General features: G+C 49.8%; 4 protein-coding genes across 4 annotated transcripts; 3 read left to right on the top strand and 1 right to left on the bottom strand.

Moving 5' to 3' along the window:
* Positions 1–265: 265 nt before the first annotated feature.
* On the bottom strand, positions 266–5,596 carry COCSADRAFT_124057 (uncharacterized protein). The gene is made up of 4 exons (XM_007705061.1): positions 4,958–5,596; positions 1,083–4,854; positions 930–1,034; positions 266–874 (listed from the first exon to the last, which is right to left on the bottom strand). The coding sequence occupies exons 1-4, from the start codon at positions 5,463–5,465 to the stop codon at positions 592–594; spliced, it is 4,668 nt and encodes a 1,555-aa protein (XP_007703251.1). The 5' UTR covers positions 5,466–5,596; the 3' UTR covers positions 266–591.
* Positions 5,597–6,145: 549 nt separating this feature from the next.
* On the top strand, positions 6,146–9,638 carry COCSADRAFT_124055 (uncharacterized protein). The gene is made up of 3 exons (XM_007705060.1): positions 6,146–6,338; positions 6,394–8,214; positions 8,262–9,638. Exons 1-3 carry the CDS (start codon positions 6,210–6,212, stop codon positions 9,486–9,488), a joined length of 3,177 nt encoding a protein of 1,058 aa, XP_007703250.1. The 5' UTR covers positions 6,146–6,209; the 3' UTR covers positions 9,489–9,638.
* A 2,937-nt stretch (positions 9,639–12,575) lies between these two features.
* Positions 12,576–14,696, top strand: COCSADRAFT_29184 (uncharacterized protein; the record flags this gene model as incomplete). The annotated part of the gene is made up of 2 exons (XM_007704843.1): positions 12,576–13,026; positions 13,081–14,696. The coding sequence occupies 2 exons, from the start codon at positions 12,576–12,578 to the stop codon at positions 14,694–14,696; spliced, it is 2,067 nt and encodes a 688-aa protein (XP_007703033.1).
* Positions 14,697–15,872: 1,176 nt separating this feature from the next.
* Positions 15,873–16,504, top strand: COCSADRAFT_149130 (uncharacterized protein; the record flags this gene model as incomplete). Its single annotated transcript, XM_007705059.1, has 3 exons — positions 15,873–16,163; positions 16,218–16,275; positions 16,386–16,504. Exons 1-3 carry the CDS (start codon positions 16,086–16,088, stop codon positions 16,502–16,504), a joined length of 255 nt encoding a protein of 84 aa, XP_007703249.1. The 5' UTR covers positions 15,873–16,085.
* Positions 16,505–18,223: the final 1,719 nt, after the last annotated feature.

Genomic DNA, 18,223 nt, shown 5'->3' with positions numbered 1-18,223 from the left:
CCCGGGTTTCACCGAACTACCGAGAGCACATAACTAGTTAGCAGATCCGATCTTATGTCAACAAGGGTATAGGGACAAGGCGGGGCAAAATGATCCGAAGTTCACCCGAGCAACAGCACTAACGTACTGCCGGCATTGCCATGGTCAATTGTTTGTATGCATGTCATGACGGGTGCAGGACGAAATGAGTAATGGGGGGAACTAAGGTATGGAGTCATGTCAGCTGTTCGGAGCAAGGGAGCATGAATCGTAAGGTGAATAGAAAGGCAATGCTATCATTTTTTTTCTATACGAATGTGTCAATCTTTAGGAGACTTTGACGGCAATGCATTTCAACAATGTCGAGTTGTTTGTTTGATATGCAGTAGTGAACAATATGCCCGACTTCATCCTATCCATCTAACCCCGTACTCCACCGCCCGACCTCTTGCTCAAACGCCTTGCACCCATTATCATGAATAAAAAACGCCTCTCTAATCCTATTCGTGTAAAATACGTGGAAAGCGTAAACTTTGATACCGACCACATACAGACTGTTCCAGAAAGGTCTGCAAGAAACACAGTAGTTTTGCTAGTACACTTCCTCCCTCATTACTCCTTCTCATCCATCATCGGCGGGGGCAAATTCGTTGGACTCATCTCCTTGAGCTGCGAATTCTCTGAACTAACAACCCCACCGGTGGGCGAAAAAACATATCCCTTCTCATTCGTAATAGGTAACAGCGATGCGCCTTCGCCCCTCTCTTCTGTTCGACCGCGCTCTTCGCTCTCCGTCATGTTGTGCTCCTTGCCCTTGGGGTTAGTGTGTCGTTCAAAAGCCTCGGGCACCTTTTCACTAAGATCAATAGCGACAAAGGATTTGGGCAGTTTGACGCTGGGCATGATGTTAGTAAGGAGTATTGCGAATGAGACAAAAAAAGAAGACTTACGTGTGGAACTTTGCGCGGAGCGTCTCGAGGACTTCTTTCCAGTCTTGGTGCAGCGTTAGACTGCGGCGGGGAGCGAAGCCAATCATGTGTCTTGAGTCGAGTTGCCTGCTGGTGTTAGTAATGTTGTGATAAAATATATGAATTGTAACTTACACGTCAAGCGGAGCAAAAGCGTGACAACCCGGCGACAAAGTGATACGAATGCTGTAGTTGAAAGTATGCGGTTGGTCACCGATGCTAGCATTCTCAGACTCATAGAGTTCAAAGTTGATCTGTGACAAGTAATCGAGCTCGGGAATAGCGTTGCGTTCGATCTTTGTTTTGATACCACCTTCCAGGATGCAGTTGAGCAGGGTGTAAATGTGCGACTCCTTGGTGAAGTAGAAGAAACTCTTTGGAGTGTCGGATGCTTGGAGTTCTTCGAGGTCCCCGACAATCTCCTTGAGCAGGGGGAGTGAGGTAAGTAATCCTATCTCCAGCTTCTCTTCGCTCTCGATACCATACTCTTGAGGACCAATGTAATCGAAGAGAACCTTGCAGAGATGGTACATCTCGCGCAGCTTGACGAGACGCACGTCTGTCTGAGGCTTGGAGGAAGCGGTCCCGACGCCAGAGTACAACTTAAAGTACGATTCGTGCGCGTAAGATGGTGCTGCAGGTGCTTTGATGGAAATTTCAGACCTGCGCCTAAAGCCCATACGATGAGACAAGCTGCTCCTATCCTTCTCTTGGGGTTTCTCGGCGTTCTGCTCTTTCGCTTCCGCTTTCAACTGGGCTTCTGATGGAGTTGGACCCACAGGTATAGATTTAGCAGATGAATTGTCGGGCGTAGTTTGCTTAGAACCATCGGCGATGGATTCTTCGTCCACGAAAGTGGCATCTGGCGTAAAAACCCACTCGAGAAAGTTGCGATTGTGAAGAGCATCAAACTTCATCGTGTCATAGAGTTCAGATATCTTGCTAGGATCGACCTTGTCGGCGTCGCCAAACTCCTTGAAGAGCTTCTCCCAACGCTCCTTGAACAGTTCGGGGCCTTCGTTACAGCACCAACGGGACTGAATGTGGCTGACGTTGGTGTACTGGGACTGCTCTGGTTGCGATCCGGACGTTGGCGACGCTAGTGCAGCCAGCGATGAGATGGCTTCCGTCTTGATCTTCTTAAAGTTGTGGTTCATGACACGCTGGTGGAACTTGATAAGATCTACTACCTGCCTGACGACAAGATATGGTTCAGGCACATCCTTGGGCCAAGCAAACTGTGGTGGAGCTTTGTCACCAGCGCGCAGTAGAGTCTTAAGCTTCTTCTTGACCTTATCCATGACATCTTTGGCCGCGTTGGAATCATCAAGAAGATCTTTGCGAACTTGGATGTGTTCGGCCAGATACTGATCCCTGTCTAGGAAAGATGCACCAAAGATTTGTGCGCTGGTGGTGACTCGTCGCTCTGAGCTGCTGAATATGTGAACATCGTCAAGTACGTCCCTATTCATCAGCAAGAGATCGTTGCGGAAGTTTGCACCCATGTCCTGGGTCTGGTGTCGAGCCGAATGGGTTGGCTCGCCTCCCCACTTGATGATTAGCTGTAGCTTATCGAGGACCATGTTGTTATCTTGGGCGGTTATACGAGACAAGGTGACGCCAGACATGGAGTCACTGCGGTTCTTGAGTAACTCCGGCTCGCCATCCTTGTCCACTTTTCCCGTTGCATCTTGACCTTCAGTTTCTATCGGATCCGGCTTTTGCGCTTCGGGTGTCTCTTCAGGCAGAGTTTCTCCCGGCTGCAACTCTTCCTTCCTCCTCTTTCGGAACATTGGCTTGATCTGTACCTTGGTGCCAGGCCATGCTCCCTTCTTGGTTAGGTATAACTGCAGTTCACGCAGCTTCTTTGGATCTTCTATGCCCTCTTCCATGGCCACCTTTACTGCATCGCTGACGCTTTGTAAGGCCGCTTCGCCAATCAAGAGCACTTCCTCTTGATGCCCCTTGAGCAAGTCGACAAAGGGCTTGCTGTGGAAAGTGTACTTGAATTTTTGCTTAGGCGTACGGTCAGCATGGCGAATGACTGAAACGACGCCCTTCAGTTTCCATTGTGCTGCAGTCGCAGGAGGTGGTACGTCAACATGATCGGTCGACATTGATCTTTTTGGTTCGAGATTCATGTCTTCATCGTCGTCTTCGAATGCAGACGGAAGCGGCACGTCAGGGTCAGATACTATGCCTTGGGGGAGTGTTGTAGAAGTGGCCGTTGTCGGACTGAGCATTACTGAAGAATTGGGCCTTTCAAGACCGGGCGAAGTTGCAACGGGTGTTGTACTCAACGATGTCTCAGGCGAAGAGGGCATAGTGCTGGATTGTCTCATGTGTGGAAGGTGAGCATGAATCGGGCCAGGATGCACCTTAGACATACTAGGACTCTTGAAGAGCTTCCCTAGAGTCTTGCGATGGCCTGATCCATTCTTTGTTCCAGTGGCAGAACCAGAAGTACCCTCTGGGCCAGACTGTGCATCAGCAGCGGCGTGTTGGGCAGCATTTTTGTGTTGCTTGCGTGCAATTTCCTTGAGGAACATGTCTTTGAGGATAGTAGCTGCTCTGTCGTAGTAATCGCCGTTGTCTTTGACAAAACTCCAGCCGTTGACATCGATGACGTAGCTCTGTTCTCCAGTGCGAAGCAAGTCGAAGCCACACACGCGTTGGCCAAAGCCTTCTGATATCTTTGATGCGATAGCGGCTTCTGCATCGCTCAGCTTCGTTACATAGCGGACTTCCTTGCCGCTTGGATTTCGCTTGACGAGACCGTCGACAACGGGTGATTTCCTCGTCTCGGCATGGCAGAAATTGGGTCCGACAGTGTATGCTTTGACATCCTCTGAGTTTTCGACCCGCAGAAACTGTTCGTAGATGTAGCTGCTTCCTGGTTCGGTAATGGCCCTTGGCACTTCAAGAGTGTCGTCCTTTTCTGAACTCTTGTTGTTGATCTTCCTGAACAACCTCCTGCCACCACCGCCATCTTTCTTGTGAAAGTAGATGTGGATATTGTGGTCTTCACCACTCACGGGCTTCTCCACAAAGGGCTTGGTCAGCGTGGCACCATCTACAAAAATTGTGTTGCCGTCGTCAATCAGCTCTACTTTCTTGGGCGCGGGCAGACCGCCACCGGTGCCGTCCTCGGGCCCCTCAAGCTTTAAGCCAGTTCGCTCGTACAAAGTCTTTGCAAATTCGGCAGAGGGCAGTCTTGGTCCACCGTCCCGACTCACGTCAATGCGCTTCGGGGTGGGCACATTGAGCTTATCGAGGATGCCAAGACACAGACGACGGTCCCACAAAACCTGCTGCATGGGCAGGTCATTGACGCAAAAGGGCTTCCGTAGCCGGGTGTAAGCGATGGCCTTGTCGAGAGGGAAGCCGTCTGAGAAGAAGGAAATGAGAAAATCACAGATGGGCCAGTTCTCTACGGCCTCATCGAGAATGATTTTGTCGCCAAAGATCTTGACCTCGAACTCGTCGACGAGCTTTCCAAAAATGTTGCGTGCGGGCTTGCTGCGGGCCTTTGACTCGAGGGCACAGACGCCAATTATGCCCTTTGTCGGCTTCTTCTCGCGCATGTCTCTGCTGGCTGGGCTGCTGCTCGGAGCGGTGCTTCCACTAATGCGTCTCTGGGCGGTACGGCTTCGCGAGCGGCGGGGCTGCGACGAGAGGGCCGGCGGGTTGAGCTGGGGAGAGGCAGGATGTGGTGGGATAGCATTGTTGTTGTTGGCGGTGGGGGAAGAGGAGGAGCCCTGGGCGTGATTGCTGGGGGCAGTCTGATCCTGCTGGAAGAGCAATTGCGTGGGCGAGGGCTTTGTGCCGAGACTGCCATTCTGGCTCGAGGTGGTGACCGAGAGGGAAGTAGTGGCGGTCGCGGTTCCATGGGGGTTGTCCATTCTGGCTATGGGGGGAAAGTCAGTAGTAGGCCAAACAGGACAAGACGGGTCATGGCATGTGGGAAAAAAGCTGCCAGCCAGGCCGGTCAAGGCGCATGACGTACGCACCTTCGGGCTCTGAGCCGGCTACCGAGCTTCTACCACTCCAACTGTATCCACGATGCGATAGGGCCGACACAAAAGACGAGATGGATAGCCGTTTGGATTCTGCAGGGGCAGCAGCAGCAGCGGCGGCGGCGGGTGTGCCATGTCGGAACGAGTCCGGCAGCAGCTGGGGATTGACGGGGCCGCTTGCAAGACTTGCGCGCGAGTTCTCTAGCGTCGACGAGCCATCGGTCTCGTCGATGGCGGAACCAGACCAGGCACTTCCCAGATACTCGAGGAAACTGCTATCCGATGCTTTGGATGCTCGCCGGCCGGGCAGGCTTTGTCGAATCGCTTTTGCGCTCAGCGACGGCACTGACACGCTCGCCCGCTCAACGGTGGCGGCGCCCGTCTCCGGCTCGCTCGACCGCGCCTTTCTGCTGCTCGTTGCTGACGCGCCGCTCGCCGTGGCGAGCTGTTGCCATGATTGAGTGCTCTCTGAACTTGCCGTGCGGGAGAGGGACGGCTCCATGCTGCGTCTTATACCCGCGCGTGCGTGGGGTGTTGTCAGACAAAATGCTTGCTTTTCCACAAGCGAGGGCTGGCGGGCGGGCTGGCACAAGGGGCGATGGGCGGCTGTACGTATGTCCTTCACGACTTCATGATGCTTCTGGGGCCTGGGAGACCGAATTCTTGTATCGTCTGAAGAAGCTCCAGACGGGCCATCACGAATAGTGCGTCACTCTGCGTGACTTGGCGCAATGGCTCCAATGGCTCGATGTGAATGGGCCGTCTCCCTGCACTGCACAACCATACTCTACCCTTTCCAGCCATAGACGATCGCTTTCGCTGCTGTAGCGAGTATGGTCTGCGCCACGTGTTGCATCTATCGTTTCGGCCCGGCCTGTCTCCGCTGAGCATAAGGAATGCGCAGCCGACCAGAGTTGATGTCAGCACATGCTAAGGCCCCTGATGACATGGCAGAGTTGATTTGTATGCCTCCTTTTCGTTGTCGCGGTCCTTGTCAGTGTGCCTGCCTGGTCGTTCTTCACGATGAGGACCCTTCGGCGACATCATCCATACATACTACGTAACACTACGTGGGTATGCAAGGCCGCCGATGGACCCCTGTGTCGATCTCTTAGCGCCCTGCTCTAGCCGGGAAACATCTAATCTAATCTCATCTCCGCAAAAATTTGGTTGCGCCGCTCAAAAGTCGCGACAACTCCAAGCACATGCCCACCCTCTAGTTGCGCCTTGCCCCCCTACTCCAATCATGGCAAGTCCCCAGGTGCACAACGGCACTGCCAATGGCCCAGTCACCAAACGCCAAAAAACACAGAGCAATGGCGAAAGGAGCTCTGCGCAGCTTGTCCGCCAGTCCAAGATATTCGCGCCTTTTAGGGTAAGTTTATGCTACGCAACGAGCTACACACTGGCAGCTAACCTATATCCCACAGACAGTAGGCCTTGTATCTCCTACAGCTGTTCCCTTCACTGCGCTTCCACTCGGCAAGACTACTTTCCAGATCACAACCTCCGTCGGCCGCTCCCTCCAGACATATGACCTCAAGCGCGGACTTAACCTTGTCTTCATTACCCGACCCCAGACGCCCGAGGATATCTCTGCGACACTAGCATGGAAAAAAGTCGTCTTTGCCGCCTGGTCAGGACCGAAGAAGAATTCTGAACGCGGCGTATGGATCTTCCAGCGTGGAAAAAAGGTCGCCGAGCTCGAGCTACCTCGTGGCGGCATCGAGCGCATCGGAAGACTGGTGGTCCTTGGAGAATGGATTGTAGGATGCGGCGATACCAAGATTGAAGTCTGGCGAACTAGCTCTCTAGAGCACTACACTACTCTCCAAGGAGTTTCCTCCAGCCCACTCTCTGGCTGCATCTGCAACATGCCAACATACCTCAACAAAATCTTTGTCGGCCGCAAAGACGGATCAGTTGAGATATGGAACATCAGTACCGGAAAACTATTGTACACGCTCCTCCCGCCCGCTGCTGACTTTGGCTCTGTGACCGCACTGCAGCCAACACCCGCCTTGTCGCTCCTCGCCATCGCATACGAGTCCGGCCCAATCACAATACATGATATTCGCACAGACAAGGAGATCATGCGCCTAAATACCGGCGGCTCGCAGAAGCACCCAGTGACGTCCATCTCCTTCAGAAGTGATGGACTAGGTGCTGGTGATGATGGTCGTGAAGACGGTGTCATGGCGACGGCTAGCAGTGACAGTGGAGACATTACCTTTTGGGACCTGAACAAGGGTGGTCGCAAAATGGGTACCCTGCGAGGCGCACACGGCCCACCTCCATCTGCGAGTGGTGGAGTTGGGGGTGGCATCAGCAAGATTGAATTTCTCGTTGGCCAGGCAGTAATTGTATCAAGTGGCTTGGACAACTCGCTGAAGAGCTGGATCTTTGACGAGACGCCCTTCTCACCCGTCCCGCGCATCCTGCACTCTCGTGGTGGGCATGCTGCACCAGTTTCGACTCTCCGTTTCCTCCCCTCCAACTCAGACGGTTCAGATGATATTGGTAAGTGGCTCCTTAGCGCAAGCAAAGATCGCAGTCTCTGGGGTTGGAGTCTGCGAAGAGATGGACAAAGTACAGAGCTCAGCCAGGGTGCTGTTCAGAAAAAGGCAAAGAAGATGGGCTTGCTGAATGGAAGTGCTGAGACATCAAAGCACCACACCAAGTTGGAGGATCTGAAGGCCCCCGCAATTACTTGTGTGGCCTGCTCCCTCAACCGCGATGGTGGCATGGGTGCCATGCCAGGTGTAGTTGGCATCTGGAACAACTCGTCAAAAGTGAAGGGCAAAGACAAGAAAGCTCCTGAGGTCAACATGACTGGATGGGAGAGCATCGTTACCGGACACGAGGGCGACAAGACTGCAAGGACATGGTTCTGGGGTCGCAAGCGAGCAGGAAGGTGGGCGTTTGATACTGGCGACGGAACCGAAGTTAAGAGTGTCGCAATCTCATCTTGTGGCACATTTGCTGTGATTGGCTCCGCCGGTGGTTCCATCGACATGTACAACTTGCAGTCTGGCAAATTCCGGCGAAAGTTTCCCGCTCGACTTACTTCAGTCGAGGCGAAGAAGTACAAGCTGCTGCAACTGGAGGCTGAAGAGGCTCTCGGTAGCGGAGAAGATTCCCCGCGCAAATTTGTCAAAGGAGAAGGAAAGCACAAAGGAGCCATCACTGGCCTTGCCGTAGATGCTCTGAACCGTACGCTTATAAGTTGTTCGGACGATGGCAAAGTCAAGGTGAGTAGAAATACTCTTTCCAGTTGTGACGATACTAACGTGGCCAGTTTTGGGACTTTGCTACGGGCATCCTGCTCCATGAGATTGATTGGTATCCTATGACGAAGATATTCGGTATGCGCTATCACCGCAACAGTGACCTAATAGCATTGAGCTGTGATGACGGCTCTATCCGTGTTGTCGACATTACTACCAAGAAGCTCATTCGAGAGCTCTGGGCTTCTCGCTCCCAGACCGGATTGCAAACACTCGACTACACTTTCTCGAGTGATGGCCGATGGATCATCTCTGCAGCTTCCGACTCCACTGTCAGGGTCTGGGATCTGCCAACTGGCCATATGATTGACGCAATGAAGCTTCCTAGGAAGTGCAACACCGTGGCTTTCTCGCCTTCCGGTGAGTTCCTTGCCACGGGTCTAGATGGTGAGGTCGGCGTGCACATCTGGACCAACCGAACGCTCTTCACGCATGTTTCGACGCGCCAGATTACTGAGGACGACATCGTCTCAGTCAGTGCACCCACAGCATCTGGTGAAGGAGGTGTTGCCGTTGTGGAAGCTGCAGCCGAAGAGCAGGCAGGAGACGAGGACGAAGATGAAATTACCGTCCCCATCATGGATCAACTCAGCGACAACATCACGACTCTCAGTCTAGTCCCCAAATCGCGTTGGCAAACCCTCCTCCACCTCGACGTCATCCGCGCCCGCAACAAACCCAAAGAAGCACCCAAAGCGCCCGAAAAAGCACCATTCTTCCTACCTTCTGTTGGCCAGAACCAGATCCAGGGCGTAGATGACAACAACAGCAATGCCCTTGCCGCATCCACCGAATCCCAAGACACCAAATCTCGCATCTCCAGCTCAGCCCTCGCATCCCGCTCCAGTGCTGCCACCGCCACCGACACATTCAGCAGGCACCTCGCCCACGCCACCGAAACAGGCGACTACATCCCTCTCCTATCCCAATTATCCTCTCTCCCTCCTTCCGCCGCCGATATCGCCATCCGCACCCTCGACACAACGGAGCCGTACACGGAACTCCGCACTTTTATCAAGGCGCTCACTGCGCGACTGGCGCAGCGCCGCGATTACGAGCTTGTGCAGGCTTGGATGAGCGTTTTCCTGAGGTTACATGGTGATGTTGTGGTGTTGGATGAGGAGGCAGTGGGATTGCTGAGGAAGTGGCAGGAAGAGGCGAAGGGCGAAAGGGAAAGAGTAGGCGGGTTGGTCGGTTACAGTGTTGGTGTTGTGGGGTGGGTGAGGAGCGCGAGGTAGAGGCTAGAATGGGGCGTGGTTGGTGAGAGGTTAGCCCGGTTTGATCTGTGGGAAATGAAAAATGTTGGTGTTTATTATGGTCGTCTGGTATGTTGAGAGGCAAGTAGCTTAGGTAATCAAGCTAAGATGATCAACCGTTGTTTCTCTGCAAAGAAGACTGTTTGCTTTGGACTGAGCCTTTTCTCCCCTCTAACCTTTACCCTTTTTCACACATCAAATACCTCACCGCCGTCGCCAACGCTCCGTCCAGTGAATTGATAAGGCCGTTGTAGCATACCAGTCCTCCAGGTCCCTTTCCCGATTTGACCCACCACCCCTGGTTGTTTTCATTCATCGAAGGTATTCGCGAATTAGATGCCTGGGACATCCAGTCTACACAAATGATGGGCTGATGATTTGCTTCACATTGTTGTTGTTTAGTTTTCAGATGCTGATTCAAACGTGGTACGGTGTGTAGTTGGAGGGTGCGTTGGAGGAAACGGCCCTGTTTCGGCGGGGTTCGTATCTCATTTCCTTGCTATGCGTGTTGAGACTTTGTAGGCTGTGGGGATTTTATGATGGGGCGCTTAGGGTAGTTTCTAGCCTTTTTCTGTCTTGCTTGATGTTGGAGTGGTGTCTGTTTGAACTTTGACCTGGCAATGTGATGGACTGCTGCTTGAGGTAGAGGTGTGTAGAGCGCGAAATTTAGATATTCCATAAGACAGTGATACTTTAAATGCAGATGTGCTGCATAGTGTATACTAATCGATCAAGTATCTATTTCCAAAGTACATTGCATTGTCATGATTAATGGATGTGCAGTAATATGCTATAGTTACTGTTTTTCTTTCTCTCAAAAAGATTGAAGGACGCTATCAAAAATCTCTTCTCTTGAAGATTTCGAAATGCATGAGCTGGCCTTTCAAACAACATGCGATGCCACATGCTCTCTAAATCACTACAACGGTTATACTCTCCTAATTCATATCTACCTCTTATTTCACAATCATATCTTGCGTCTCTTCCTCGCCATATCAGACCCCCAAGTTTCTTTCATTCTCATAAAATCCCGCACTATCATACGATCCCCATCACCGGCCTTAATATCCTCAAAATTTTCACCGACAAAGAAAAAAATCTTCAAGGAAATAGGAGCATAAAAAAGATAGCTGTTAAACCCAAGAATAAAAAAACTGCCTACTATTCGATATCGATCATTCTTAACCAATAACCCATCGTGTTGCTAGTATATGGCAAGTATGCCGTCTACAACAACAACAACAACAATTGCCTATAACGAGTCAGTAAAAGCCGAAAACATAGGCACAATGCTCGAATTACTTATCGAAATTGGCGCTTCGTAAACCGCCAAACAAGAAATGTTGATCCATTTGGCTATTTTTCTTCTTGGTTTCTTGGCTTTTTCTTTCAATGAATATATAACAGATACTATCTTCTGTCGCTGCTTGGAACGAAGCCAAGGAACTTGCAACTTCACGTCAACACCAAACCCTCTACCTTGTTACGATACCAAACGACACTCTTACCCGAAAATCTTGAAAAATTCTCGAATTCAAAAAGATTTAAAGCTGAACGTTGTTTCTGTTCTTGCTCTTCTCCTCACTCTTGGAGCGGCCTCGGCCAAGTACTGTCCTGGCTCGAGAATGCTGCGTCACTGTAAGTTTATTCGTCGTTTTTTTTTCTCGCGTAGGATGATATGTGATTTATGTATGTTTGCTAATTACAAGATAGATAAGGGAGACTACACTTGCCATAAGACGTGTATCAAGTGCGACCAGGAGGCGTGGTTTGATCACCAAAGACGCGTCTTGGTTCCGAGAGAGTGCAACTTCATCTTGAGTGGTAAACAAAACTGCTAGACGTATGAGTTGGATGCTGGAAGGGCTGTGGTAGCGAAGGCTTCATTTCTTGGTTTGCAATAGTGCATCGTTTATTAGCAATTGGCGTGGAGTGGTAAAGCTTAGTATTGGATGAGCTTGTGTTTAGTCTTGTATACCCCTATGCAAGACTATAGTCTTGTGGGAGTGCCTTTCCGATAATACTTGTATTGCCATTTCCTGTTGTCACGTCTTTATCTGACCCCAATACAAGTGTCTGGATGCTCTACCGTTGAATATGCAGCCTTGAGAGACAAAACTCACACTTCAGGGCTAGAGTGAAAAACAAAAGTGTGAAATCCGTATGTTTCTGTATTACTTGTTGAGCCCCTATATTTTAGCGAGATATATATGTAAGCTTGGGGTGAGGTTATCTGACGATATTGTGTTTGCCATTGCACTGTTGCTGTCTAGTTTGGCTGCCAGGGTTCCGCAGTAGTCTAGCAACCGGGAATAATGTATAAATTTTATACGGGGATTTGACAGTGTAACGTACGAATTATTATGGAAATATCGAATCTGATAAGTTAAATATGTATATAACAATGTAACGTCCGCCCTGTAGTAGCGAGACACAGTGTGGGGAGACAAACTGTAAGTACTTGGAAAACAAGCGACTCTAACGTCTTAAATGCGGGAAATTTCTCTGCAGTTACACATCAATAATGTTATTTGCCTGTTTCAGAACGGTCCAGCCCTATTTAATTTTCCGCCTAAATACTGAGAGCTTCTCTCAATAGATAATAGGGTCCTGTATCTTACAACACCATCACGCAATTCTTCTTAACCTTTTGAACTCACGCAGTAGCTAACCCAAGTTTTTTAATCTCCCCACGATATTAAGAACTAATTATTGGCTTTATGACCGCTGTAGAGCACAAATTCAGAAAGCAAAACTCACGCTCTGTGGAAATCTAATCCTATAGCTTTTCAGATGATTGTGCTGACGCCGGGTTATAAAGGTCTAATCTAAGTAGTTAGTAGGCTTGATTGGTTGGATAAATGTCACGTGAAGGAAAATCCTGCACACCAGTGTATTACCATGATTAGAAGGGCTAGGCCGGTGTGAAGGCATAAACCTTGAACAACTCCCCACGCATTTGCTGCAGCCAACCAGAGCGACGGTGATGCATGGCAAAAGATCATAAAACTTCACATAAAGGACATCACCAACTAGTAATCTGAGGGCTAGTGCTAGAGCCCAGCTACAATGAATAATGAAGAGAGCTTTCAACCAGGCGAAGATCTGGAGATGTCTAATTCAAGTTTTCCGGGTTTGATCCATTCCTGTAGTTTCTGCAACGTGCAGGAACTCGATCCTAGCATGGAACGCAACTGGAAAGTCAATGATGACGTATTTTCCGGAACCCTCATCAGATATCGGGGCTCAAGGATACGAGATGGCGCGTTAGAAGGCTGCGCTTTTTTCAAGGAAGCTTTCGATTCGCTCCAGTCTATCTTGGAAACTCATGAAAATGAAGAAACCAGCGATTCGCCCCGTTTCCGGCCAGAAAACTGGACATATGAACTGTTCTTTAGTGAGTATGCGGAGCGTCTAGAAACGGCTAGAGGCACTTGGAGATGTGCGATGGGTGAATTGCGGGGAGATGTGCGACATCCGGAGCAAAAAGAACGTTCTTATTTCGTCTTGGCTTGTCAAGGTACAGAGATAAAGGAGCATGTCCTAGCTTGAACGAAGTTTAACAATGGAACAGGCAACCCAGCAGCGGAGAGCATTCTGATTCGACCATTTCTGCACGATTTCAGATGGCAGGAATCAGCTTCGTGGGCAAGGCAACGCCTTTACGAGTGCGAAATGAACCACCCAGATTGCGCATTGCCAAGCTCTCCATTTCTTCCCGGAAGGTTGTTGGAAATCAATACATCCAGTGAAGAGAGCGGAATGTGCGTCCGCGTTCATCTAGTTATTTCCTCCAAACTCGATACCGCCAGAACGAAATACGCGACTCTATCCTACTGTTGGGGAGGCCCACAAGAATTCCAGTTGAATGGTGGCACAGAAGACATACTAAAGGGTGGGGTATCTGCTTCAATTCTTCCAAAAACCATCCGTGACGCTGTCCAAGTGACCTCGAATCTTGGGATTGCTTGGATTTGGATCGACAGTCTTTGTATTCGCCAAGATAGCCCAGAGGATAAAGCGACCGAAGTTGCGCAAATGCATAGAATATATGCAAGTTCTCTCATTACACTCTCAGCTAGCAGGGCTGGCAGTTGCAGTCAAGGGTTTCTTCATCAATGCTCTCTGCCTGCTCCAGGGACAACCGGGTATAGATTACCCTTCGCTTCACCATCTGGAAGACTGGGATCGGTAATACTCTCTAGTAGTCAGATAAACTCACCGGTTGATCTCCGCGGCTGGACTTACCAAGAGCATCTGCTTGCCCGTCGAGTTCTTCGATTTACCGATTGTGAGCTCCACTGGTCTTGTGGGAGTATTTCAATGCATGAGAATGATACAATTCAAAGCTTACCATCATCACTCGTTCGCCTCCTAGACAAGACATACAAGATGTATAAGGGTATTCGTGCCGAGGACCGAGATTGCAGGAATTGGATGGATATTGTTGAGCATTATACTTATCGCAAGTTATCGGACGAGCTGGATAGACTTCCAGCAATATCTGGAATAGCCCAGACTTGGGCTCAAACATCAAATGATCGCTATCTTGCAGGCCTCTGGAAATCACATCTTCCTTTAGGGCTACTGTGGTCCCATGAACAGCCACATCGGCAAGGCGAATTCCAAGCATATCGCGCACCTTCATGGTCATGGGCTTCTACTGTTGGATTTGTCAAGTGGCATGATTTTATGCTTACTGAAGTTGATCCTATGCTCGAAGTCGTATCATGCATAACTCAACCTGCTCATTCCCAGGCACCGTACGGCGCTGTGCAATCCGGATCATTAACTGTGCGAGGTCTTGTACAACAGACCGTATCCCATGGCGTTCCAGAGTTTCCGACATTAATGAATGAAGACAACGAATATCTTGATCTTGATCTGGCAGACGTTCACCTTGATTTCTGGGAGACCTTAGCTTCCAAGGTCGAAGGCAGCAGGATATTCAGTCTTCAGATCTGTTGCTTCGACGAAACCACCGGCAAGGGACCATCGGGACTTCTAATTACTACAAAAGACGGAAAGGAGTTTTCTAGGATTGGAATGTTTTTCTTTGAGCCACCGCAAAGCCATGATATTGAGGAGCTTAATGATTTTGAGGCACTGCTTGAACTATCAGAAAGCCGAAAGTTTGTTCAGAGATCTGCTTTTCAGGATAGTGTCCCACAAGTGATCGAGATAATTTAAAGTTAGGGTGTAGTGATAGTCAATCATGAAAATGACAATAGTATGTTAGAACTAGTAGGGTTAATGCTTGACCCGGAATGCCACTTGTCAATCAGAACACTGGTAAAGTCTTGAAGCCGGTCAACGGAGCCCGCTATATTGTGCTAGAAGCTGTTTTCAACAGGAAGCTTCTACAGCATCCCATTTCCAAGCGAAAACATCCTCTATTCCGGCTCACAAGCGAGCAACATTCTTCTGGCTCTCATCAGCATGAAGATTAAATACCAGAGGAAGCGTCTATGACAGCGAAACAACTTGACCAGTTGAGGCTCCTACACACGGCAGCCAATGTTGAGACATAAGGCACTCATCTACCCAGCCGTTTGACATGAACCCATTCGATGCTTGATGAAATGAAACGAAAAACTCTGAAATAGTCTCTACACTCAGAAAAGGAAGGATTTAAGACTTAGAAACTAGCCGTAAAAATAATGCTAGGACAAGCAGAATATAGTAGTTAAATAGTATTTCTAAGATAAAGACGTGATTGTAGGAGAAAGACAACGAGTAAAGGAGGTAGCTACTTCGATGTCTTGTTCAGAACAGCACCATAGAGTTACAGCGGATTACCATAACCTTTTTTCTACCTTATGTGAATAGGAAGGTTGAAAATTTATGAACCAGCCTCCTGATATAATACGGAGAGGTAGGTGTAGTACTGGGAGGCCTTGCCTTCTCAATATTCCATTCGTCTCCTTGCAAAAAAACACAGAAATAATGGCCAAAGTCTACCAAAAGTGTCTCAGTTGCAATGAATCGGTCATACTCCTATAAACCTTCATCCTTCTCAGAAAATATCGATTCCATCAACAGTTTGCAAAGGGCAGTTCCTGGACTTCGGGATAGACATCATACGAATCTATTCAATCTCTTTTATTTCACGATTCAGGAGCAATTCCATGCACTTTGCATTTCGCATACTTATTCCTCATAACGCTACTACGATCGGATCGGCGCGCCATGAGCGAGAACATTCTTCCCACCACGACCATGACAACAACAGAAGAAGGAAAAACACCCCGTTACGTACCATAACCAAGAGCTGCGAGAAATCAAAGAGGGCCAGTTGCGTCACTCTTACGAAACATACCAAATTTGGTCCGTATTTGGTATTTGTTGTGGGTCCCATCTCCCTTCGCTGGACAGCCTTACCCCACAATGACATCACAGCACCTCACCTCTGATCGCGGTTCTACGTAACAATGCAGTTTGCACAAGACGAATCCCATATACATATTAAACTCTCAGAGTTCCCATTCTTCTTTCCAGCATCAGCAAATCCTCTTACAACTCTCTTCCCTAATACTCACGACTGTACATTCAACCCACGCACGTACCATCACCATCACCATGCCCCGCAACGGAGACGGATCCTCAGACAACGGACCCATTGAGGGCCAGAACATCGTCCACGGCAACTCTGGAGACGTAAGTGTTGTCTCCAATGAGTACCTCTAGAAGAAATACTGACGAAGACTGTAGGCCACCATGGACCACACTAAGAAGGTAGCTCCCATGCCTGAACTCGAAAAGGGCGATGGTACGACCCCTCTTCCTCTCCACCGCCTTCATCCCGCCTAAATGAGCCAATGGCAACAAACAATCAGACTCTTATCTCTAAGACCAAACAACTAACATGACAACGAACAGGCATCGAAGGCATGAGCGCTTCGGGCGGAGGCGAGATGCCCAAGAAGGGCATCACAGGCCAGGGCAAAGCGGCTACAGACTCGAACAAGCCCGCACCAGTCGACCAGGTCACCAAGTAAAAAAGCATCCCTGTTGGTTACATACAGCAGAATGCAAGTGCGCTTCACCGCAACAAGAGGCAAGCATCATCATGTAACAATGTCGGTTTGGCGGTAGTAGTAGTAGTAGTAAAGTTCAGTTGGGGGAGTGGCCCACGGCTAGAAAGATCGGTGATACGGCGCGAGCGGGTTTAGCTCACATGTGGCTCTCTCTTATCCCAGTCTAGCAGGGTTTTGGCTAGCATACTTAGTCAAGCGAGGGAGGGGAGGGGGACCACGAGAGACCCTTCAACACTGGGAGTCACGAGTAAAATCGGTGATTTCAACAGCTTGTGTTGGCACTGCATTTCACCCACTGTTTGGCATTGGGTGTATGCGAAAAGGGAAGGGTTTTTCGGCATGGACGATTTACATGTAGCTCTATAAAGGAAAGGCTGGGCCCTTTCCTTGATGAATACAAATGAATCAAATGTTCACATGCTTGAGGGTGGGATCTTCGAATCCCCATTTCCCTTGTCTTCCCCCCGGGTCCCGTCCTTTTTTTCCCTTCTCTGGTCCTCCTTTGTGGGGCTTCCCTTTTGCTTCCGAGCAGAAGCGGTGTGCACAGCTGATGCGTGGCTGCTATCACATTGCCCATTCTCCTCTTTTCATGCACTCGATGCAAGCACACGCAAGTCCTGAATCTTGCAGTGAAGAGGGGCCTGCATTTGCTTTGCCTTGCTGGCTAGGCTATGTAGCTAGTTAAGCTAAGCTAACGGACTTTCTTGCTGCAACAAACTGACTCTCGATGCTTTTGTCAAAAGTCCGGTGGGATATTTGGGGGGGGTGGGTTGTGGCGCCAGAAACGGTGTGATGTGTATGGTGGGGGTAGTTTGTGTGGGTGTGTGTGTGGTTATCAGGAACTTTAGTCTAGCAAGGTAAGCGAACACCGACTGAAGTCCGTTTTTTTCTGGCTGGTTGCCCGCCCACATACGGACTTGGAGGGCATTGGGGTTGAACAAGCAAGCAAAACAAGCAAATCATGTTCACGCTTTGCCTCAACTAACTACCGCATTTTCTCCCATTTACTGTAGTGGGAGTAGGTATGTGCCAAGGTACCCTGATAACCGGATAAGACGGTACAGGTACACACTCACGCATGGCTGAAAATTCCATCCTAATATTCCTTTTTCTCACATCCGTTCCACAGGTGCATGCACCTTGTTATCGTGCTACAGGCTCAAAAGCCCAATGCCCTCGGAAAGCAGAGCTGTAGGGATTACAATCTTCTCGGATTTCGAGTAGCACTCGCGGACTCGGCGTAACTGGATGACGTGATCGCGATATCATTCGAGGGGCCAGACCGACATTCTGATTTCTCGGGAGTGGAGGGGGGCGGGGCGGACAAAAAATGGGCAAGTGTTGGTATACTACTTACATACTACTGCTGCTTGAGCTGGCAGAGGATGTGCAGGAAGTGGGCTGGAAGAAAGGGGAAATGTCGGCGTCGAGAGGGTGCATGTGCAGGATACAGCGAGACGAGACGAGAGAGGCCTTCTTGGTCTGGGCCCTTGCAGGTCAGAGGCAAGAGGCGCGGAGATCGTCCATGTGGAGAGTCTTGGGCCAGCATTAGCGTATGCGGAATGAGGGACGAGTGTGGAGAAGGTCACGCTGGGTGACACATTGGACTGACACATCAGGGGGGGATGGAGTTTGGGTCGGCTGATAAGATGCGAGCAAAGCGAAGGCGACACAAGGCAG

The sequence above is a fragment of the Bipolaris sorokiniana genome (genome assembly GCF_000338995.1).
Source record: "Bipolaris sorokiniana ND90Pr unplaced genomic scaffold COCSAscaffold_13, whole genome shotgun sequence".
Taxonomy (NCBI): domain Eukaryota; kingdom Fungi; phylum Ascomycota; class Dothideomycetes; order Pleosporales; family Pleosporaceae; genus Bipolaris; species Bipolaris sorokiniana.
The sequence above is the reverse complement of the archived record's forward strand: the minus strand, read 5'-3'. Positions and strand labels throughout refer to the sequence as shown.

Excerpts from the sequence above, each read along its gene's own strand:
- COCSADRAFT_124057 (XM_007705061.1), bottom strand. The coding sequence starts at position 5,465 with ATGGAGCCGTCCCTCTCCCGCACGGCAAGTTCAGAGAGCACTCAATCA. Across the intron at positions 4,855-4,957 it reads AGCCGGCTCAGAGCCCGAAG|CCAGAATGGACAACCCCCAT; the intron begins GTGCGTACGTCA and ends TTCCCCCCATAG. Across the intron at positions 875-929 it reads CTCCGCGCAAAGTTCCACAC|CGTCAAACTGCCCAAATCCT; the intron begins GTAAGTCTTCTT and ends CATCATGCCCAG.
- COCSADRAFT_124055 (XM_007705060.1), top strand. The coding sequence starts at position 6,210 with ATGGCAAGTCCCCAGGTGCACAACGGCACTGCCAATGGCCCAGTCACC. Across the intron at positions 6,339-6,393 it reads AGATATTCGCGCCTTTTAGG|ACAGTAGGCCTTGTATCTCC; the intron begins GTAAGTTTATGC and ends TATATCCCACAG. Across the intron at positions 8,215-8,261 it reads CGGACGATGGCAAAGTCAAG|TTTTGGGACTTTGCTACGGG; the intron begins GTGAGTAGAAAT and ends TAACGTGGCCAG.